The sequence below is a fragment of the Xenopus tropicalis genome, chromosome 3 (assembly GCF_000004195.4).
Source record: "Xenopus tropicalis strain Nigerian chromosome 3, UCB_Xtro_10.0, whole genome shotgun sequence".
NCBI lineage: Eukaryota > Metazoa > Chordata > Amphibia > Anura > Pipidae > Xenopus > Xenopus tropicalis.
The window spans coordinates 79016819-79036876 of record NC_030679.2 but is presented as its reverse complement, the minus strand read 5'-3'; the positions used below and the strand labels follow the sequence as shown (position 1 = coordinate 79036876).

Sequence of the window (20058 nt, the reverse complement as noted above, 5' to 3'; positions counted from 1 at the left end):
ACTAGATTTGAACATCTATAATGAGTAGGGGATTTATCACATTAACAAAAATACGTAACTTCTAAGTAACATTACAGCACCGTCATACTCTGCAGTACTTTATAGAGATTCTACATAAATCACATTTGTGCTATTTCACCAGGAGCTAATTTCAGTCCCTGAATGTTTTTAGAGTGAGAGAGAAATCTAGAGCACTGGGAGGAATCCTGCACCAGCACAGGGAGAATATACAAACTTCTTATACACAGTGCTCTGACAAACCTATGATCCCAGCAATGCAAGCAGCAGAGATAACTGTTGCTACAATTTGCTTCCTATTATATAAAGCAGTGCTGTCCAACTTCTGCGGTGCCGAGGGCCGGAATTTCTCTCACATACATGGTGGAGGGCCGCTTATGGAAGACAGTTTTGACCACTCCTCCCTTTTAAACCACACCAACTCCTAGCCACACCCATTTTATTACAATGGTGGTAGTACAGCAAAACCCCAAATGCTTGGTCCTCACTGCAGGGATATCCACATCATATGGGAATGAATTATCTTATGTCATATTAAGACATGCCCTTAAATCCATATGCCTCCTCCTCCCCTGTGGATAGCACAGCAAACCCCAGCATATAATTACACACCTTAGGGACCATTTAATGGCTATTTCCAACTGCTAACAAACCCCCCAGAACAAACCCCTGCCAGGTTCACCTCCCACAACAGCATAGGGTAGGTAGAGTATGGCACACACTCAGGCACTCTGCCTGCCCTATGCTGACTGTGTGCGCCATACCCTTCCTGCCCTATGCTGCCTGTGTGTGCCATACTCTGCCTGCCTTATGCTGCCTGTGTGTGCCATACTCTGCCTACCCTATGCTGCCTGTGTGTGCCATACTCTGCCTACCCTATGCTGCCTACACACAGGCAGCATAGGTCAGGCAGTACATACAAAAATCTGAGGTGTCAACAGGTGAACAATGTGGGTGATAACAACCTGAGCCTGAGGTGTTAACAATGCAGTGGGTGAACAATGTAGAGATTAAAAGGTGTAAACAGTACAGGGGATTACATTTCTAACAATACAGGGGGGGGGTTACAGCCTGAATTTGAGGTGTGAACCATGCAGGGGGCTAGTCAGTAACTACAATTCATCTGTTTGCTTTGGGTAAGCAGCAAACCTTGTGCCTGTCGTTATATTACCCCTATAAAATACTATCAAAAACAGTGCCCATGTTTCTTAAGGAATTAGTGTCACACAGTGAAAGCTGCTGCAACACTAAAATGAATGGGTACACCACACAGTAATTAGCTTTAAAAAAGAAATGCCACCCTCCCAGAACAGTTAAAGGTTAATGGAATAAAATGTGCAAAGTTTGCTACTGGTTCCCTCTTAGCAGGAGAGGGAAAGAGAGGAGAGCTGCACAGACTCTGCCCCAGGAATTAAGGATTTTTCTGAGAGAGGAAGTCAGATACCCTAACAACATGTTTACAAAAAAAGGAGACAAGAAATCATGTGTTTCTTTTAAAAGAGGACTCAGTGCAGCAAATATGTAAACAATGTAAATATGGTTGTATTTACATTGACCTTTCTGATAAAGCTTACTTAGTTTTTACCTTTCCTACTCCTTTAAAAGCATATTCTTTTAAAGAAGTGCCCTATCCGAATGGGAAAATTCTGTCATCATGAAGCAGCAGCAGGAAGGTGATGAATTGAGGCACAGAGCAGGAGAGCTGAGTCAGTGTGACAGCCGGGGGCAGCCTTCCTGCTCTGTGCCCTGCTCTTATGGTGAAATCATTAGCTGCTATTAGGAAGGCTAATAGATCCCTGCTGCTGTACATACTACTGTAGTCATTCAGTACCAGAGCAGCACTCACTGACCAGCTCAGTACAGCTTTCATCACTGAAACAAAAGAACCCAAAAGGCAGTCATGATTTTTATGGTGTACTTATTGTTTCTCTGTTTATATTGCAAATAATCCTACCATTTAAAATGTTATTCCTGGACCAATAAATGTATTTGTTAGCTGTAATATTGGTGTGTAGGCAGCCATCTCAGTGCAGTGTGGCCGATAATAAGCTTTCAGAAAGAGTCAGCATTACACAAAAGAACTGCTATTGTTTATCCTACTTGATGTACTATCAATACCAGTATAAACAAAATGGGTTTCTCCTTCTTGCATGCTATTATGATGCGTCCGATTGCGTTTTTTTCGTAATGATCGGTATTTGGCGATTTTTTTGGAAAATTATCGCAACTTTTTCGTTGCCATCCGAATGTTGCGCAAAATCTGGCGATTTTTTCGTAGCGTTAAAACTTGCGCGAAAAGTCGCGCCTTTTTCGTAGCCTTTCCTAAAGTTGCGCAAAATATTGCGATTTTTTCGTAGCGTTCGGATTCATTCAAGCTTCAGTATGGTGACTTTTCTTGGGCCAGGTTGGAGCTGCAGGGTGCCATTGAGTCCTATGGGAGGCTTCCAAAATCATGCTAAGTCTGAAAGTTTCGGCCGCCGCTTACGAGCGCTCAATACGAAAAAGTCGCGACAAGATACGAGCGAATCGTAATGGCTATGAAAAACTCACGTTTTTTTGCGAAAATCGTATTGGTAACGAAAAAGTCGCAACAATTTCCGAAAAGTCGTAAAGGCGCCGAAAAAAATCGCAAAAAATACGAAAAAGACGCAAAATGTTCGTTTTCCAATCGGAATTTTTCCAATTCGGATTCGAATTCGTGTCTTAGTAAATCAGCCCCTAGGTGGGACATGGTAGCACATTTAGCAATATAAACTATTTCTGAACTCATTTTGATCTCTAGAAATCTCCAGCCTTCAGGAAACCTGATTTTGGGGGGGTGGTGTGTGTGTGTGTATCATACATAAGAGTTATGAATATACAAACGGTGCTCTTAGTGATACTATTAGTTAACATCTGTGCTTAGTATGTTATTTCTGTCACATGACTGAAACTTGTGTATTATACTAAATAATGTACCGCCTGCTGTAAAATATGAGGATATTTTAAGTCACCCTGGAGTTCCACAACCTGTATAAAAGCACTCGACCTTCCATGACATCCTTATATTTTACAATAGGAGGTACATTATTGACTACACACACACAGGGTACTTTATACTGAAAAATGTGATAACTGTAATGTAGTACTGGTGAGCGGAATTATTTTCGGACATTTAAATCTTAAAGTCATGCGCTGCTTAGTAATACATATAGTAAATTAGAAGATGGAAGACAACTAATCAAAATAAATCATTTCACAAACCAGAGTTAAAATCTGAAAAATTGCAAGGTTTATTAGGATATGTTAGCAACACAGTTTTACAGGATAAAGTCAAGGAATCCTTCAGTTCTATTTACCAACATGTGTGCTCTATTTATATAGTGACGTTGACAAATTGATTTCCATTCCACTTAGCATATCTTTACGAGTATGCAGCAGGTAATCTTCCAAATATTTTAAATTAAATAAAAAATATAGTTGAAGGCACAAAGAATTTAGACAGTGGTAACCTTAGTAATTCTTAGTCACTATGAATGTATTCCTCACTGTGAAGTACAAAAACCCTAATGACATTACAAGAGGTACAGTTAATTTACACATGACTTGGACAACACAAAATTACATATGTGAGGGTAAAATTGTGAAATGACACATGAAACGTTCATGTTCTCAACAGTGAACCAAAACTGTCAACTCACAGTGAATTTAATATCAATAATAAGTATATAAAATAAATGAACTGTTTCTAAACAGATTCCATAGTGAGCCTCAAAAGAAATGTCAGCATCAAGGTTTTTATCTGCCATACTTACAATGGTATTCGTTTAATGAATACTTTACATATCAGAAGCCTTTTTTATTTCTGGGCCCAAATTTGATACATAAAGGGTCTAAAGGAAGGAATGATAAAACTTGTAGACAGTGAGGCAGTTACACAGCATCACAAAGCCACAAACAAACTAAAAGTCATGGACATTATCAGGTTATGTATTTTGAATGGGGAGGCTAAACTAAAATGTTGCTCATAATGTATTTTCATTAACAGATAGTGTCATCTAAACAAACTAATGCCATGTTCAGCATGCCAAACACACATTTGCTCTAACATGTATAAAGGAATCAATTTTATAATCCTGGTTGGCTTTTCAGCACCACCAATATCCTGGCCACATACCTGGAAAAATGTATTTACAATAATTGATCACTTAGATTTAAAATGTATAAAAAAGGTAATTTTGGCACCACCTTTAAGGCAATGCACAAGATAACTACTAGAGAATAAAAATGCACAGTGACGGCTGAGGCCAATGAGCGATTCTGTGTTTCATGCCGAGTTAGGGGTGTTGTGCAACTGTAAGACATGTCCAGATTTAAAACAGGTCATTATTTATCTTGCAGGTTAGCAATAAAAAGCCCAACACAGAATAAGGCAGCATGCATGCATAAAACAGGGGAGCAATGGGAAAATATACATAGTTTCTTTAAATAACTGAAACAGGCAAAGAAAACAAAATCTAACAGCATTTTAGAAAACAAGATGATCCTTTTGACAATTCATACTATTAAAATATTCTGTTCAATGTCTGTACAAATAACATTCCTACAATTACAGTATACATACAATCAAAATACCTTCTCCATTTTGTGTGGCCTAGAAGCAGTTAGTTTTATAAATTTACAAGACATGAACATAAATAAAGCTAATAAAACTGGCAAGTACAGTACTGGTCCGCTGTTCATTAAGAATCTTAGGTCACGCCAAAAGCCATCAAGGTATAACAGGGTGAAGTCAAATGTAATCTACAGGAAAAAAAATAAAACAAATATTATGTATAAGAAAGTGAATATTTTTCATTTAACCATATCATTAACTTTCCAACTTAATGATTTCAGAAAGCATACCAAGCAGCACTGATAATCCATAAAGGATCAGGTCTTGATGTAGAAACGTATCCTGTGGCACGCTCTTACAATTGCAGACATTTTGCAATGTTACCAAGATGACTATAATGTGCTGATAAATATTTTTATATTGTATTCATATGGAATTTTTCAGCTCAATACCTGCTTTAGAAAATTTTGATTTTGGACTGAATGAATTAATGAACAAAAATTTCCTTACCATATACATATAATGATGTATTAGAAAAGGCCACAGTCCTTGAGATTATTTTTTATGATGACATCAGTCACTGCATCAAACACAAATTGCACATTCTTGGTATCTGTTGCACATGTAAAATGAGTGTATATTTCTTTTGTATCCTTTCTTTTATTGAGATCTTCAAACTGACACTGAATGTATGCAGCTGCCTCTTCATATGTGTTTGAACCTGCAAAAAATGAACTTGTTTAAGATTACAAAAGTATACAGCTAGCACTCTATGGGCATGTTTACAACCAGCAATAAGCCGTATAAAAGAAACATGTTTAAATGCATGCTTTATCCTCCTTTCCACTAGAAAATGTAATAAAGTTGTTGCCAGCTGCTATGAATTTCTAATAGAGACTGAAAACTTTTCCCTTCTGCAACTTAAGGTGGCCATACACGGGCCTATTTCAGCTGCCAATATCGGTCCTTTAGAACGATTCGGCAGCTTATCTGCCGATGTATGGGCACCAACGATGGGCCTCCCTGACCGACATCTGTCCTGAAATCGGGCAGGTTTTATTTTTCCATTGGATTGGGCACTGGATCGGCTTGTTGATACGGTCCTTGGACTGACAGCACCTATGCCCACTGTTTTAGGTGGGCAACCGTAGGTAGGCATATCGCTTGATCTTACACAGCATCCCTGCAGATTTATACTGTACAAAATATTCCCTCAGTACACTGCTACAGAAATAAAAAACAATTTAAGCACATACCTATTTTGCCTTCTATATATTGTGATTTAGACCAATGGCAACTGGAGCAGCTTTCAAGAGTGCTTTTTGGTGTGTAGAAAAATTACCAAAATACCCTACCAACTAACAGCATTGAATAGAAACACAACATGCCAAAGGAGAACTAAACCCTAAAATAAATAGAAATGCTATAATTTATATTCTGAATGTACTGCACCAAGCTTAAAGGATCAGCACCCTGCCAATAATGATCCCTGCCTTCAAAATTGTCACAGGACCTTCCCATCTTAGATTTGGTAAAATGTGTCAGTGACGCTCACATGCTCAGTGTGCTCTGAGCAGCTGTTAAAAAGCTAAACTTAGGGGTTGTAGCAAATTATCAATCAAAAAAGAGGTTGGCCTGTCAAATAATCTGATGCTACAGGGCTGATTAAATTCTTATACTAGATGGACTGGTTTCTGAGCTGCTGATGTTATGAGAATTATTAATGAAGCTTTTTATTGTGACATTTATATTTTATACATACAGTATTTTGTGAGGGTCTCTAAGCTCAGGTAATTAACAGGAAAGCAGAGCAGAGGTACAGAACCTCAAAATATAATATGCAGCATTTCTACCCTACTTTTTTCTCCTTTAAGGCTGCAAATCAGTTGACAAATGCTAGTTTCAGGCAATAGCCAATGAGACTTTTGGTAATTTCAGACATTATTCCATGCACCAAAGTAAAATATATCCTACCAGTGTGTCTGGCCTTATAGTGTAACAAAGCACCCACTTTAAGAGACAAATATAAATTTGCGTAATGGTGTTATGTGCTTGTTTAAGAACAGAAACATGATAAAACAAATACAACTTACAAACTTTTAAACTGGTTGTAAAAAAAAATCAATATATAGGATACAAAAATCAACAGAATATATATTAGTACTATTAATACAAATAAGTAGACATGTTTTATCATTATGTAAGCTGACAGCACCATAGTATTAGCTGCGGCAAATCGCTGAAAAAGCCTCGCGAGGCAACTTCGGCAACTTGCAGAAATCGCACCGCCGCGTGTGCCATCCCACCGGCGACTTACATTTTCGCCGGTGGGATGGCAGGTGATGGCAACTCGGGGAGATTAGTCGCCCGCGAACAGGGAGTTTTGTCGCAGGCGACTAATCTTCCCGTGTGCCAGAGCCTTTAGAGAAATTTATAAAAAACAAAAATGTACCTGGATATTCTGGGTAACAAATTGTTAAAGGACTCCTCTTGATTTTCTCCTCAAACAGATCTTTTTTATTTAGAAAGAGAATAATGGAAGTGTCCGTAAACCACTTGTTATTGCAGATGCTATCGAATAGTTTCATGCTTTCATGCATGCGGTTCTAAACAAAATACAAAAGTGGTGTCAAAATATTTAGGTTATCTAAACAACATCATTTTCTTATATACTCTCCCACTTGCAACAGTCCCAGTCATAGTTAAGACCATTAAGAAAAAACAAAGCAACCAAATATACACAGAAAAACCCTTTCAGGCTGCAACCCTCTCAAGTAAAATGCTTTAAGGTTCTCCTCACTTTAAGAATCACTGCTCTAGACGCTGAAGCAAACATGTAAACAGTGCCCAGTTTACAGAGAAAGAAACATGGTTGCAAATATATGAAAATTTTGCTCCACAATCAAATTTTTAAACTTTCTAGGATATCAAATGTCTAGTCCAAAATGCATCCTTTAAAAATAAAATTGTAGCCTCCCTGAGCAATTGTTTTTGGCTGCTGGCAGTGACCCCCATCTGAAAGCTGGAAATGGTTAGAAGTAAAAGGCACATAATATGAAGAGCAACTGAAAAGTTGCTTAGAATTGGGCATTCTAAAAAAACAGACTAAAAGTTTTAGTTAAAGGTGAACAACCCCTTTAACTGACTTTCAATCTGCTCTTCTAAAAGCAAAAATATGCTATACTTATGTATGCAGTGCTGTAAAGCACACAAATTAAAGGAACAGTAACACCAAAAACTGAAAGAGCTTTAAAGTAATAAAAATATAATGCACTGTTGCCCTGCACTGGTAAAACTGGTGTGTTTGCTACAGTAACACTACTATAATTTATATAATAAGCTGCTGTGTAGCCCTGGGGGCAGCCATTCAACCTGGAAAAAAGGAGAAAAGGCACAGGTTACATAGCAGATAACAGATAAGTTCTGTAGAATACAATAGTGTTTTATCTGTTATCTGCTATGTGCCTGTGCCTTTTCTCTTTTGAATGGCTGCCTCCATGGCTACATAGCAGCTTATTTATATAAATTATAGTAGACTTTCTGAAGTAAACACACAACTTTTACCAGTGCAGGGCAGCAGCATATTATATTTTTACTTTTTTTACTTTTATACACTTTCATTTTTTGGTGTTACTGTTCCTTTAATAGAACAACCATGTGTATATACAATAATAAAACCAAAGTACAATTACATTAAAGATTAAGAGCCAAGTGTCAAAGAGACGAGGGAGGAGGCTCTTGTCCCATAGAGCTTACACTCTAAGTGGAAGGGTATTTTACAGACACAAATACAAGACTATTAAGTGCTGCAGGTTACAGTGGGTGACACTGCAATATAACAGCCAGTTCAGGTGCTATGTAAGTGCTCCAAGAGGATGTCTTTGAGTTTATAACCTTAGGGGGGATTCTTCCAGAAAATTTCATGAATGGCATTCCAATTATAAGGAGCAGCAAGGCACTGATATTATCGTACAAAATGATAATGGGTGCATGTATGGTGGGAGACGAGGTGACTGATCTCAGTAAAAGCCTTGGATACCGTTCACCTTGTCAACCAGGCAGAACTGAAGATTTTGAAGGTGCCCAAACATCTTAAAATTAATGCTGAATCGTCAGACAGGGGTAAAGAATTACTTTGTTTTTACCTGCATATCTGAGGATTCAGCTCTTAACTTTAGTAGAGTGGACGAACAAACTTTTCCTACAACCAAGAGTCGGCCAGGAACGTACAGAGACACAAGAAAAGAGATGTAGTGAGGTGCAAAAGAATGAAGGTTGTGAGAAGAAGCCTGGAAGTTACTATTTGTTTTATGGGTAGCCATGATAAGGACTTCTGCAGGGCAGGGACCTGTACTCTCTTGGATGAGAGGAGGAGAATTCTAGCAGCAGTGCTTATTAAAAACAATACTGGAGAGAGATGGGAACTAGGGAGGCCAATTATAGGAATCTACAGGGAAACAGGTATATTCAAATAACAGGATTACCTGAAATAAGTTCCTCCAAGCAAGCAAAAATACAAAACTAAAAAGGTGTAAATCAAATTAAAAAAAAAAAAAAAAAAAACTATGCTACTTAAACTTCTCTTAATAGCTATATTGCATCTCTAAATATAGTCAATAGTTAAGGAGAGATTACAAGTTACAACACTTTGGCCCCAAAACTATGTTTTTTTAAAACAAATCTACTGATATGTCTACTTGAAATAAACACTATGTTTTGTGGGTGATAAATTATACCTTTCATGAAAAGGTTACCAAACTGAGCTAATAGATGCGTCAAAGTGTAAGAGTAGTCAAAATACATTTACTTATCAATGGGTGTTATTGTTTAGTAACAGCACTGAATGTTATATAACTCAGATGTAAAATATCACCACTTTCTATTTAATGACCTGCTATTAATACACTGCAATAAACTGCACTGTAATGGCTTGATGTGTAAAAGTAGTGGTCTGTGTACTACTGAAAGTTAGTAAACGTGTTGCAGGGTGTATACACAGGTCATTGGTGCATGAAAACCACTGGGGAGACCTTAATGCAATTCACAAATTGTTGTCGTTTTGCAAATTTTTACAGCAGAACCAAACAAGACAGATATGCTCATCACTAATTATCTTGTTATCACCTATGAAAAGTGTATAACAGGAATGTGCACCCGCTTTGTAGAGTATTTCAAGTAAGGTGCTGACTACAAGTCTGTTTCTCTATGGTCATAAAGATGCATCATTATTAAAATACAGTTAGTAAGTCATGCAGCCTGACCATTTTTGTACTCACCATTTCCTCATCTTCAGCTAAAACTAAATCATAATCACTAAGTGCCACACAGAAGATTATTGCTGTGACTCCCTCAAAGCAATGAATCCATTTTTTTCTCTCAGATCTTTGGCCTCCTACATCAAACATTCTACACAACAAGAAAAAAAGAAATATCAAAAAAAGAAGAATCAAAATTATGAAAATACATATTCAAACAAATAGTATAATTGCTTGTTACTATAGAAACAGTGACTGCTTTAGTGAAAAGAGCCAACAACAATTTTGTGTTTCTTTAGTACCCCCAATGCATTGGAAATACTTTTTTTTTTTTTTTTAATTCCAGCACTAAAAGCTTATAATGCATACCTCCCAACATTTGAAAATTGCAAAGAGGGACAAAAAGAAATGGCGCACATTGTGTGGCAAAAATTGCTTGACCACACCCCCTAAGTACCACACTATCATATTACAAAATTTGGCAGGTTATTTATAGTTTGAACACATTTCTGGGGGTTTTTGGGTCTTGTTTATTTGTTATTATAGTTTTGCTAATGAAGGTGAAATTGCCCTTTAGGATGCAACTCTCAGTTCCCCCAAGAGACCTGTTTATCTTATTAGTTACAACTGTATCTAAGTACAGGTGTTGACTTCTGAGTATTCTGGGCTCTGTGCCAAAAAGCCTACTTATCTATTAAGTTTAAAAAAAACTTTTTTTTTGGCATTCAGTGCAGGAGATCTAAGGAAATAAGAGACTTTTCAATAAGAATCCGGGACTAGCTGTTAAAATCAGGACTGTCCTGTGATAATGTGTTATTAGCAAAGGAAATATGAAATGATAAAAATGTTGCATTTTTATTAGGAAAATTAGTAGGTAGGAAATGAGTAAAATTGGACAAACCTATAATCAATAAGAACAGGTTTTCAAAATATAACTAAATGATAATGATCAATTATGCAGTACCTGTAGGATTTTTTTACTGAGTAAAACACTTTCCAAAATTTTAGTGATGACCAAATGACTTTTGAGCATAACTGCAATATATTAACTGGGAAGCTATTTTTGCAGGGTTGAGGGCTAAAGTTCACAGGAGATTTTGATCAGATTTTGTGGGTTGGTTTACTCGCAAGGCAACTTCGAATGACTTTGGATTAGATCTGTTTTCCCACCAGCGATTTACATTATTGCTTGTGGGAAGGCATTTGGAGGAGATATGTCACTTGCAGAAGAGGAGATTTGTTGCACTAACTAATTACCCTACGGGTAGGCGATATCAGGCCCGGGGGTCAAACGATTGAATTAGAACGGCGGGTTCGAGGACTGCATCAAGGAGCTGATGCGGCCCCCAATCAGAAGAAAAATCAAACCTGGCCGATTTCAGACCAGATGTTGGTTGGGCAGGCCCATTGTTACTGCCCATACATAGGCCGATAAGCTGCCAAATCGTCTAAAGGACCAATATCGGCAGCTAGAATCAGTCCATGTATGGCCACCTCTAATTGTAGCCAGCTAATTGTCACGGCTACTAAAAGCAGCTTCTGCTAAAACACACATAGAGACAGTTATCAGTAAGTATTAGCATTGTCTATTTTGTAGCTGCAACATGTAGCTGGCTACAAGTAGCTCAGTGAGTCTTAGCCCTTGATTATTGTCATAGTTTCGAGAGATTGTTAAATTACTAATATTAGTGCTATTATTCAAAAATTACTAATGTTAGTGCTATTATTCAAAAACAGATCACTTTCTCAGCCAAAAACCTACAGACCATTTTAGTTTGACATCAGTGGTAGGAAAACTTTTAGAAGGGGTCATAAAGGATACTTGAACACATTGCATATAACAATGTTATGAGTAGGTGCCAGCATGGTAATTTAATTGCTTTCAATGAGGAGGAAAGCAAAAACCTAGATTCTGGATGTGTCCTACCTAAACTTTGCTAAAGTATGTGATGCAGTAGCACACAGGTAGTTAATGATTAAAAGAATATTGGACTGGAACATAATATCTGTAGAAAATTGGCTTAACCAAAGGCTGCTAAAAGGAGTGGTAAATGGAACATTGGTTAGTGGAGTACCACAGGGGTCTGCCCTTGGCCCTTTGGGGTTTTTTTTTTACTTGTTTATTAATGTCCTTGTGGTGGTCATTGTAAATACTGACTGATCATACTAAATTATGCATATAAGTTCCATGCAGGATGCTGCCACTTTGCACAGATTTGACTAAATTGAAAATGGGGCAGCAAACTGGCAAAGAGTTTAATGCGGATATGTGCAAGGTAATGCACTTTTTTTTTTTTTTATAGATAACATAAATGCAAGCTATACACTATATGATAGCATGTTGGGGGGTATCCTTAATTGAAAGTTTTTTTGTGGCTAACAGTCTATGTAAGTCTAAGCAGCATCATTTGGTGGCTACTAAAGCAAATAATGAGCTGTCCTGCATAACAAGGGCATTAACACAAGGGATGAAAACATAATTATGTCTATTTAAAGAACCCTAGTAAGGCCTCACCTTGAGTATGCATTGCAGTTTTGGGCCCCGGTGCTTAAAAAGCATATTAATGAGCTGGAGAGAGTGCAGAGACGTGCAAATAAACTGGTAAAGAGGATGGAAGATTTAAACTATGAGGGAAAACTTTCAAGGTTGGGGGTTATTTTCTCTGAAGAAAATATGATATTCATAAAAGATGTGTACAAGCAAAGTATGCAATAGCAAAGTATACCCAAGTCCATGCAATAAATACCATAATGTTACTCTGTAGATACATTTTTTTTTTTTGCAAAAAAAAAAAAAAAACTTTAATATACTCATGAAAAGCACATACCATTACTTAAGACATACTAAATAAATTAGACATTTAAAAACAATAAAAGAGGCTTACTTGAAATGGAGGTCCTTGAAAGTGAAATGAGTTTCTACTATGCCTGTAGTTTTCACTCTAGTCCTGAGAACATCCTGTTGAGTTGGAATGTAACTGTTCTGTGCTATCCTGTCCAAGTCATTAAGATAACTGAAATTAAAAAAAAAAAAAAAAAATTTAAGGACTTTTGAATATACTATTTACTTATTTATATGCTACTTATTTAACAATCACTAATTCATTTAATACTAAAAGAAAATACTGTTAATTTTATATTTAATTTAACTTCAGTGGGAAAAAAATTCACACCTAACCAATCAGTTATTTTTTCTTTACTTGCAGGACCAACTGGACTTGCAGCTATAGTTATCTACTAAGACAGTAATAGAAAACTTTAGATAAGTTTTTATACTTGTCTACCAACATCAGCCAATTAGTGGGTAACATTTACTGTTCACTTGATTAGTTGCTATGGGCTACTAGATGTGGGCAAAACTAACGTTTATTACATTACTCATGGGTATGTATTCATAAGTGTTTTTGCCAGCTTTATCGCAAAGCAAGCATACCAGAGTGAGAAAAATGCTAAGTGCCTGTGCTTACTTGACTAAGTTCTAAACTATTGTTGAAGGGATATTTCACATTTAAACTAGCCTTTCTTGTTATGTGTCCTATTTTATTTGATAAAGCTTTTCAGACTTTTCACTTCATAAGTGTGCCCTCGTATCTACAAAGCAGCTTATGTATATAAACTAGAGAAGTGTTTCTGAAGCAAACACAATCATTTTCCAGTGCGGTGCAACAGCAAATTATAATTAAACACAAATTTTTTGGTATTACTGTTCCTTTTATTGGCTACTACTCTCAGAGCATATATATATCAACAACAACAACAAACATTTGTAAAGCGCTTTTCTCCCGTAGGACCCAAAGCACTTTACAAATGTTTGTTGTAAAACGTAGGGCCCATATATATATATATATATATCTCGACCTGCATATTAGCGCAGGCTAAGAAAGCAGCTCCTCTGCTGGCATTCTCTCCGCAGGCACTGTGTCAGCCTAGGTGCAGACGCATGGTGTGGATTATCAGGGTGTTAACATGTGAGAATGCATTTTTGCTCCGCTCTGTGTGTCTGCACTTAGGCCGATGCATGTCTCTGGGTGCAAACACACAAGTTAGTGGATGCCGGGCGGATTGGCTGAAAACCAGCAGTTAGTATAAGCATAAGCAAGAGAAGGTTAGTAATCATGTGGAGGGCTTAGGTTATAGGCTTGAAAGAAAAGTGGGTTTTTAGTAATCATTTAAGAAGCCTGTGGCTTGTGAGAAACATGTTGCTCACCAAGCCCCTGGATGTCGCTCCCCGTGGACTCAAAGCAGGTGCTTATTTTGGAATTTCTGGTTAGGAAACAAGTTTTGGTTGCAAAAAAACAAGTATAATGCCAAACAGAGCCTTCTGTTGGTTGCCAGTCCACATAGGGGCTATTAAGTAGCCAATTAAAGCTCTTTTTGGCACCCCAGAAACATTTTTCATGTTTGTGCTGCTCCCCAACACTTTTTCCATTTAAATTTGGCTCACGGGTATAAAAGGTTGAGGATCCCTGCTGTAACACATTCCTTTAAAAGTAAAATAACTAAAAACAACTGATTAAATTATGTATTCTGCCAAATCAAGGTGGATTATTACGCTTGCTCATCAGGTATAGCATAATATCTTGCCGTACAAAAGCCAACTCTAGTGTGCTTAAATTAATTCTGGGCTTGAGATTAAATGGTTTTGAAACATACCATATAAACTCGAGTATAAGCCGAGTTTTCCAGCACTCAAAATGTGCTAAAAAAGGAATCCTCGGCTTATACTCGAGTCCTACCGGCGCATCCTTGTCCTACCGGCACACCCCCCCCACGCCTCCCTGCCGGCGCATCCATGTCCTGCCGGCGCGCGTCCATGTCCTACTAGCACTTCCCCCACGCGCCTCCCTGCCGGCACCTCCCATGTCCAGTCCCCAAGTCCCTAACTGCCAGCCCATAGGATCAGTGCTGTGCTAGTGAGTGCAACTGAGGCATGCACACTAGCATTGTCTTTGCAGATTTTACACACTGTGGATCTCTATTTCTTCACTTGGGTAAGCACCACCTTTAACCCTTTAAGTGCCAGCCGAATTCGTCATTTCAGTTCCCCCCAGTGCCAGACGTTTTGTAAACATTCTGTGCTCTCTCAATGTAGGGGCTTTTACTGGGGGCAGGGTTAAGTTTAGGTAGGCAAACTATATATTGTTTTTTTCAGGAGAACCTGAGCTTTCCAAATCTACCTGAGTTTTTGTGTATTTCCACTTCTGGAACAAGATATAGAGCTTGAAATAAAAAAAAAAAAAAAAAAAATGCTATTTTTCATGATATAAGGATTTCTACCAGAAACATATTTTATTTTATGGACAAAAATTCAACTGATTTGGAAAGCCTCATGTCTCCCGAACGTGCCAATACCTGATATGTATAGTTTTATTGAGATTTCTGACTTCTATAGATCAAAAACTCCCAGCAGTAAATTACTAAATTTTCAAAGCATTATAGCAGAATACGGCATACTTTACATTCCAAAGCCAAAAATCCTGGAACATTAGGTTTACCCCAGGAAACCATACATTTTTGAAAACTACACATTCTGACGAATCCGAAATGGGTAACTATGTCTTCTAACTCCTAAGTACCAAACAGCAATGCTTTACTGAATTTAGCATTTTCTATAAAAAAAATTATGAAAATTCTAAAAAATCACCTCAAATCTTCCACTTTCAAGCACCTTATCTCCCACATAACATTAGGTACCAAGAAAACACACCCTAAATATGAAAGCCAAGGGTCCGCTGAACAGTTTGATGCCCATTGTGCATAGTATCAGCACTGTATCTGGCATTTAGAGACCCCATAAGTAAGTCAGTGCATAGAGATTGCCCCAGAGGTCTCTTTAGCTACTGAAAATTCAACACGTTTACTGCATTTTCTGTGGGGTAAAAACACAAAAAAATACATTGACCCCCCAAAACCATATATTTTTGGAAAGTACACATTCGGGCGAATTCAAAATTGGTACCCATGTCTTTCTACTCCAAACTACAGAGTCGCAGTGCTTTCCCAAAATTGCTAGTTTTGGTGAAATACCTGAAAATCACATCAAATCTTCCAATTTCAAGCACCTTATCTCCCACATAACATTAGGTACCAAGAAAACACACCCTAAATATGAAAGCCAAGGGTCCACTGAACAGTTTGATGCCCATTGTGCATAGGATCACTGATGTATCTGGCATTTAGAGACCCCAAAAGGAAGTTAGTGCATACAAAGTGTATATACTGCAATATAAGCTACCGGCATGTGCATTATGCGGCATAAGACCCCCTAACAGTTAGGAGACTCTAGAAAACCATATATTTTCCGAAAGTACACATTCTGACAAAACAAAAATGGGTAAATATATCTTTCTACTGCAAACTACCAAACTACAAAGCTATGCTAAACAGAACGGTTTTTATGACATTTCTGAAAATTGTCACAAAGCTTGCATTTTACCCCATTATGTATCCCCACATTTTGTACCGTATCAACATAAAACATTCTAAATATGAACGCCAGGGGTCTACTGAACAGTTTGATGCCCTATATGCATAGATTTACCAAACTATGTGGTGTACAGGGGCACCCAAGTAAAAATAGTGCATATGAATTTTCACATAAGACGCTCCGGCTCATGCAGTTTTTGCACCCGGTATGTGTATTATGCGGCATAAGATCCCCTAACAGTACAGAGACCCTAGAAAACCATATAGTTTCCGAAAGTACACATTCTGACAAAACAAAAAGGAGTAAATACATCTTTCTACTGCAAACTACCAAACTACAAAGCTATGCTAAACAGAACGGTTTTTATGACATTTCTGAAAATTGTCACAAAGCTTGCATTTTACCCCATTATGTACCCCCACATTTAGTAACGTACCATCATAAAACATTCTAACTATGAACGCCAGGGGTCTACTGAACAGTTTGATGCCCAATATGAATAGATTTACCAAACTATGTGGGGTACAGAGGATGCCAAATTGAAATACAGCAGACAAAATGTCCATGTGCAAAGACAAGTAACAAAGAACAATGTAAAAAGCACTAAAATTGATAAAAATAAAAAAGAAATCACTAAAATCATTTTTTTTTTTTTGCCTAATATCTGCAGGCAGAATAACAGTTTGAGTATTTTGGCTTGGGCAAATAAGTTTTACAGACAAAGTCAAGCGAACAACAACTATGCATAACTGAAAATGCTATAAAATGGCTAAACATGCAGTAAAAAACCCAAAAATGCACCAAAATCACAGAACATGTAGTAGAAACACCAAAATAATACACAAAAGGTATTGCGCAGTGCGGTTAGCGAATACGCTATCCGCAAAGGCAATAAAACATTTTTTTCAGGCAAGAATAAAAACGATACGATAGAAAAAAAAAAAAAATACAAAATTACATAAGTGTGTAAGTGAGTGTGTACACATGGTAAAATGTGTTTTTTGTGCATGTGTGTGAGTGTGCAAGTGAGTGTGCAAGTAAGTATGTGTAAGTGTAACTGTTCTGAATGTGTGAAACCCAACAACTACCCAAAATGTATGTGTTTGTGTGTAAGTGTGAGTATAAGTGTGTATTAGTGTATTATGTGTGTGTATGTGTGTTTTTTTACACTTACCTGGGACAAGCAGGCACAGAGATCGTCTGAAGGTGGGAGGAAGGACCCAGGAGCCGCTGCAGCTTCTTTCTGCGACGCCGATCCGGCGAGTATGAGAAGGGGGGCCAGGGGGGAGGGAAGGGAGAGCAGGAAATGTCAGGCACGCATAGACAGCGTGTCCTGACATTTCCTATGGGGCCCCATGGCGATCGCGCCCCAGGGGCCACTCGTTCCCCACCTCTGACTTGTGTCTGGAGGCTGGGGAACGAGTGGGGAGCGAAGAAGCGGCTTGAAAAGCCGCTTCTCCGCTCCCAAACCCGGAAGTGCCCCAGGACGTAGAATCTACGTTCTGTGGCACTTTGGTCCTTTAGTACCCAGGACGTAGATTCTACGTCCTGTGGCACTAAAAAGGTTAATTACTGATAGTATCCAAACATTCTATTTCTAATACAATAAAGTAGGGGCAGATAAGGGGAAGGATGTGTAATCAATGTGCCACTGCCTTCCATTTCCCCTGCGCGACGTGTGCGTGTGCTGGGGCGGCGCTACATGGGATATGCCACACTTTGAAGAAGAAACGGATGCATTCATAGCTTTTGCAAATCCTGCCCTGCACATAGTAAGGGAATGCTCTTATGTTTTATTTATTTACTGTTATTTATATCACATCCGTGCCTGCCCTGGAGAAGCTTGCAATCTAAGGTCCATATCTGGTTGCTAGGGCCTTGTTTATCTTAGCAACCAGAGAGTGGTTTGCAGAAGAGACTGGTTTCCTAGTACACATGATCTTATCTTTCTTAAACTTGTGATTCTACATCACTCACCCCAAAAAGTATACAGATCTATATAAGAATTAAATAAACAAATTTACACATCACAATTTCAATATGTATGTAAAATTAAATGAGATATTAACCTGTACAACCTTGCATATGGTTATCTTATGTTGGATGCGCCTCATTTTCCAGCCCATACCTTGTGTTTATTAATATGGTAGTCATGTAGGCACTTGTGATTGTCCTTTTATTAAATAATTTGATTACTGAAACTTAGCAGTAGCGGCTGCATTTCCCACCCTAGGCTTATACTTGGGTCAATAAGTTTTTCCAGTTTTCTTAGGTAAAATTAGGTACCTCTGCTTATACTCGGATCAGCTTATACTCGAGTATATACGGTAACTCTTTTAAACAGATCAGCTGCAGGTACATATAGTTAACAAATAGAACAGTGGAGTGTACACCCTGGTGCTTCGTAAACAACATTCCAGCTTTAGTCTAGCAGTCTACTAGCAGTTATATAAACAGGCAACATTTTGCCAGAAGAATATTGCTTATTGTTCTACAATGAACAAGTAATATTGTTCTTTCTAGATATTACAAAACAAAGTGATATTGCAAAATGCAGAGAGCAGGAAATATTCTTGTAAACCAAACACAATCTGCCACATGGTCAACAACCAAAAGGCAGATACCTAGGAGAGCACTCTTTATCCTTACAAAGTCTGCTAATCTGATCATTTTGAATTCCTAAGAATGTGATCATACCCCTGCATAACTTCCATGCACTGGGACTGCCTCTCTCTTACAAACAGGAACAGTAGGGAAAGAACAGTCTGCAGCAAACCACAGCACAAAACCTAGTGGTTTTATATTGTATGCACTGTTATCTTACAGAGAAAAATGTCTTCTACATAATCCACACAAATATTGTAGGTAAATAAAGAAACAAAATATAAGTCTACTAAAAATTAAATGCACCCAATAGAAGTGTTTGCCTCCAACAAGGATTAATTATACCTAAACTGGGATAAAGAACAAGGTACTGTTTTATTATTACAGACAAGAAGGGAATCATTAAAAAAAATAATCATTTCAATTATTTGATTAAAATGGAGATGGCCTTTCTGTAATTCATATATGCTATATAAAACTGGCTTCCGTATAACTGTTTCCATACATGTACTTAATTTAAAAGGGTGTGTTACACAGCTTAATAAATAATTTTAGACTTTTAAATAGGAGGCCTGACTATTCCTCAGATTAAGTGCACAAACTTTAGCTCATTAAGATGTAAGTCTCTTTATTTTAATGCTACAACAAACTTAACAGGATACTGACAAAACGTGCAAATTCTATTGTGCCAGCCTCAGAACCAGATACCCTGGATATGGTCCTTTCTTTTGTTTGAATTGTTCTAATCTGGCCACCACTCAAAAGAGCACCTGATGACAGGCTGCACTTGTCTATAATAGTGGAAAGAAGACAAGCTTTATAAAGAGCTCCATAGTGAGTTTGCTTATAAATTCGGTCTGCAGTAGCCCCCAAAAATGTATTCTAAGGGCCCAAATTCAATGGGGGTGCCTTGCCCCATAAAATGAGCTTACGCAACTTCCACAAAAAAACTGTTCTGATTGGCATAGAAAGTTACGTACCCTAAATAGAATCTTGCATACCTTAGCAACCTAACAAGCAATAACAATGCAGAGAAGCATTGAGGGCAACCTCCACTGACCACCAATACATTACACAATTTATGGTAAATTCCCCCAATGAACTAACTGACTTAGCACATTAATAATTTCAACTATATGAATGGGCTATTTATTATAGAG

At 37.8% G+C, this 20058-nt stretch overlaps 1 protein-coding gene across 1 annotated transcript in view; it reads right to left on the bottom strand.

Annotated features, from left to right (window-relative positions):
* Positions 1-3266: 3266 nt before the first annotated feature.
* gnai1 (guanine nucleotide binding protein (G protein), alpha inhibiting activity polypeptide 1) overlaps positions 3267-20058 on the bottom strand; it is a 36828-nt gene continuing 20036 nt past the window's right edge. Inside the window, 5 exon segments of the mRNA NM_001097396.1 lie at positions 3267-4800; positions 5123-5333; positions 7065-7218; positions 9889-10018; positions 12753-12881. Coding sequence (NP_001090865.1) covers positions 5143-5333; positions 7065-7218; positions 9889-10018; positions 12753-12881 — 604 coding nt within the window. The 3' untranslated portion in view covers positions 3267-4800; positions 5123-5142.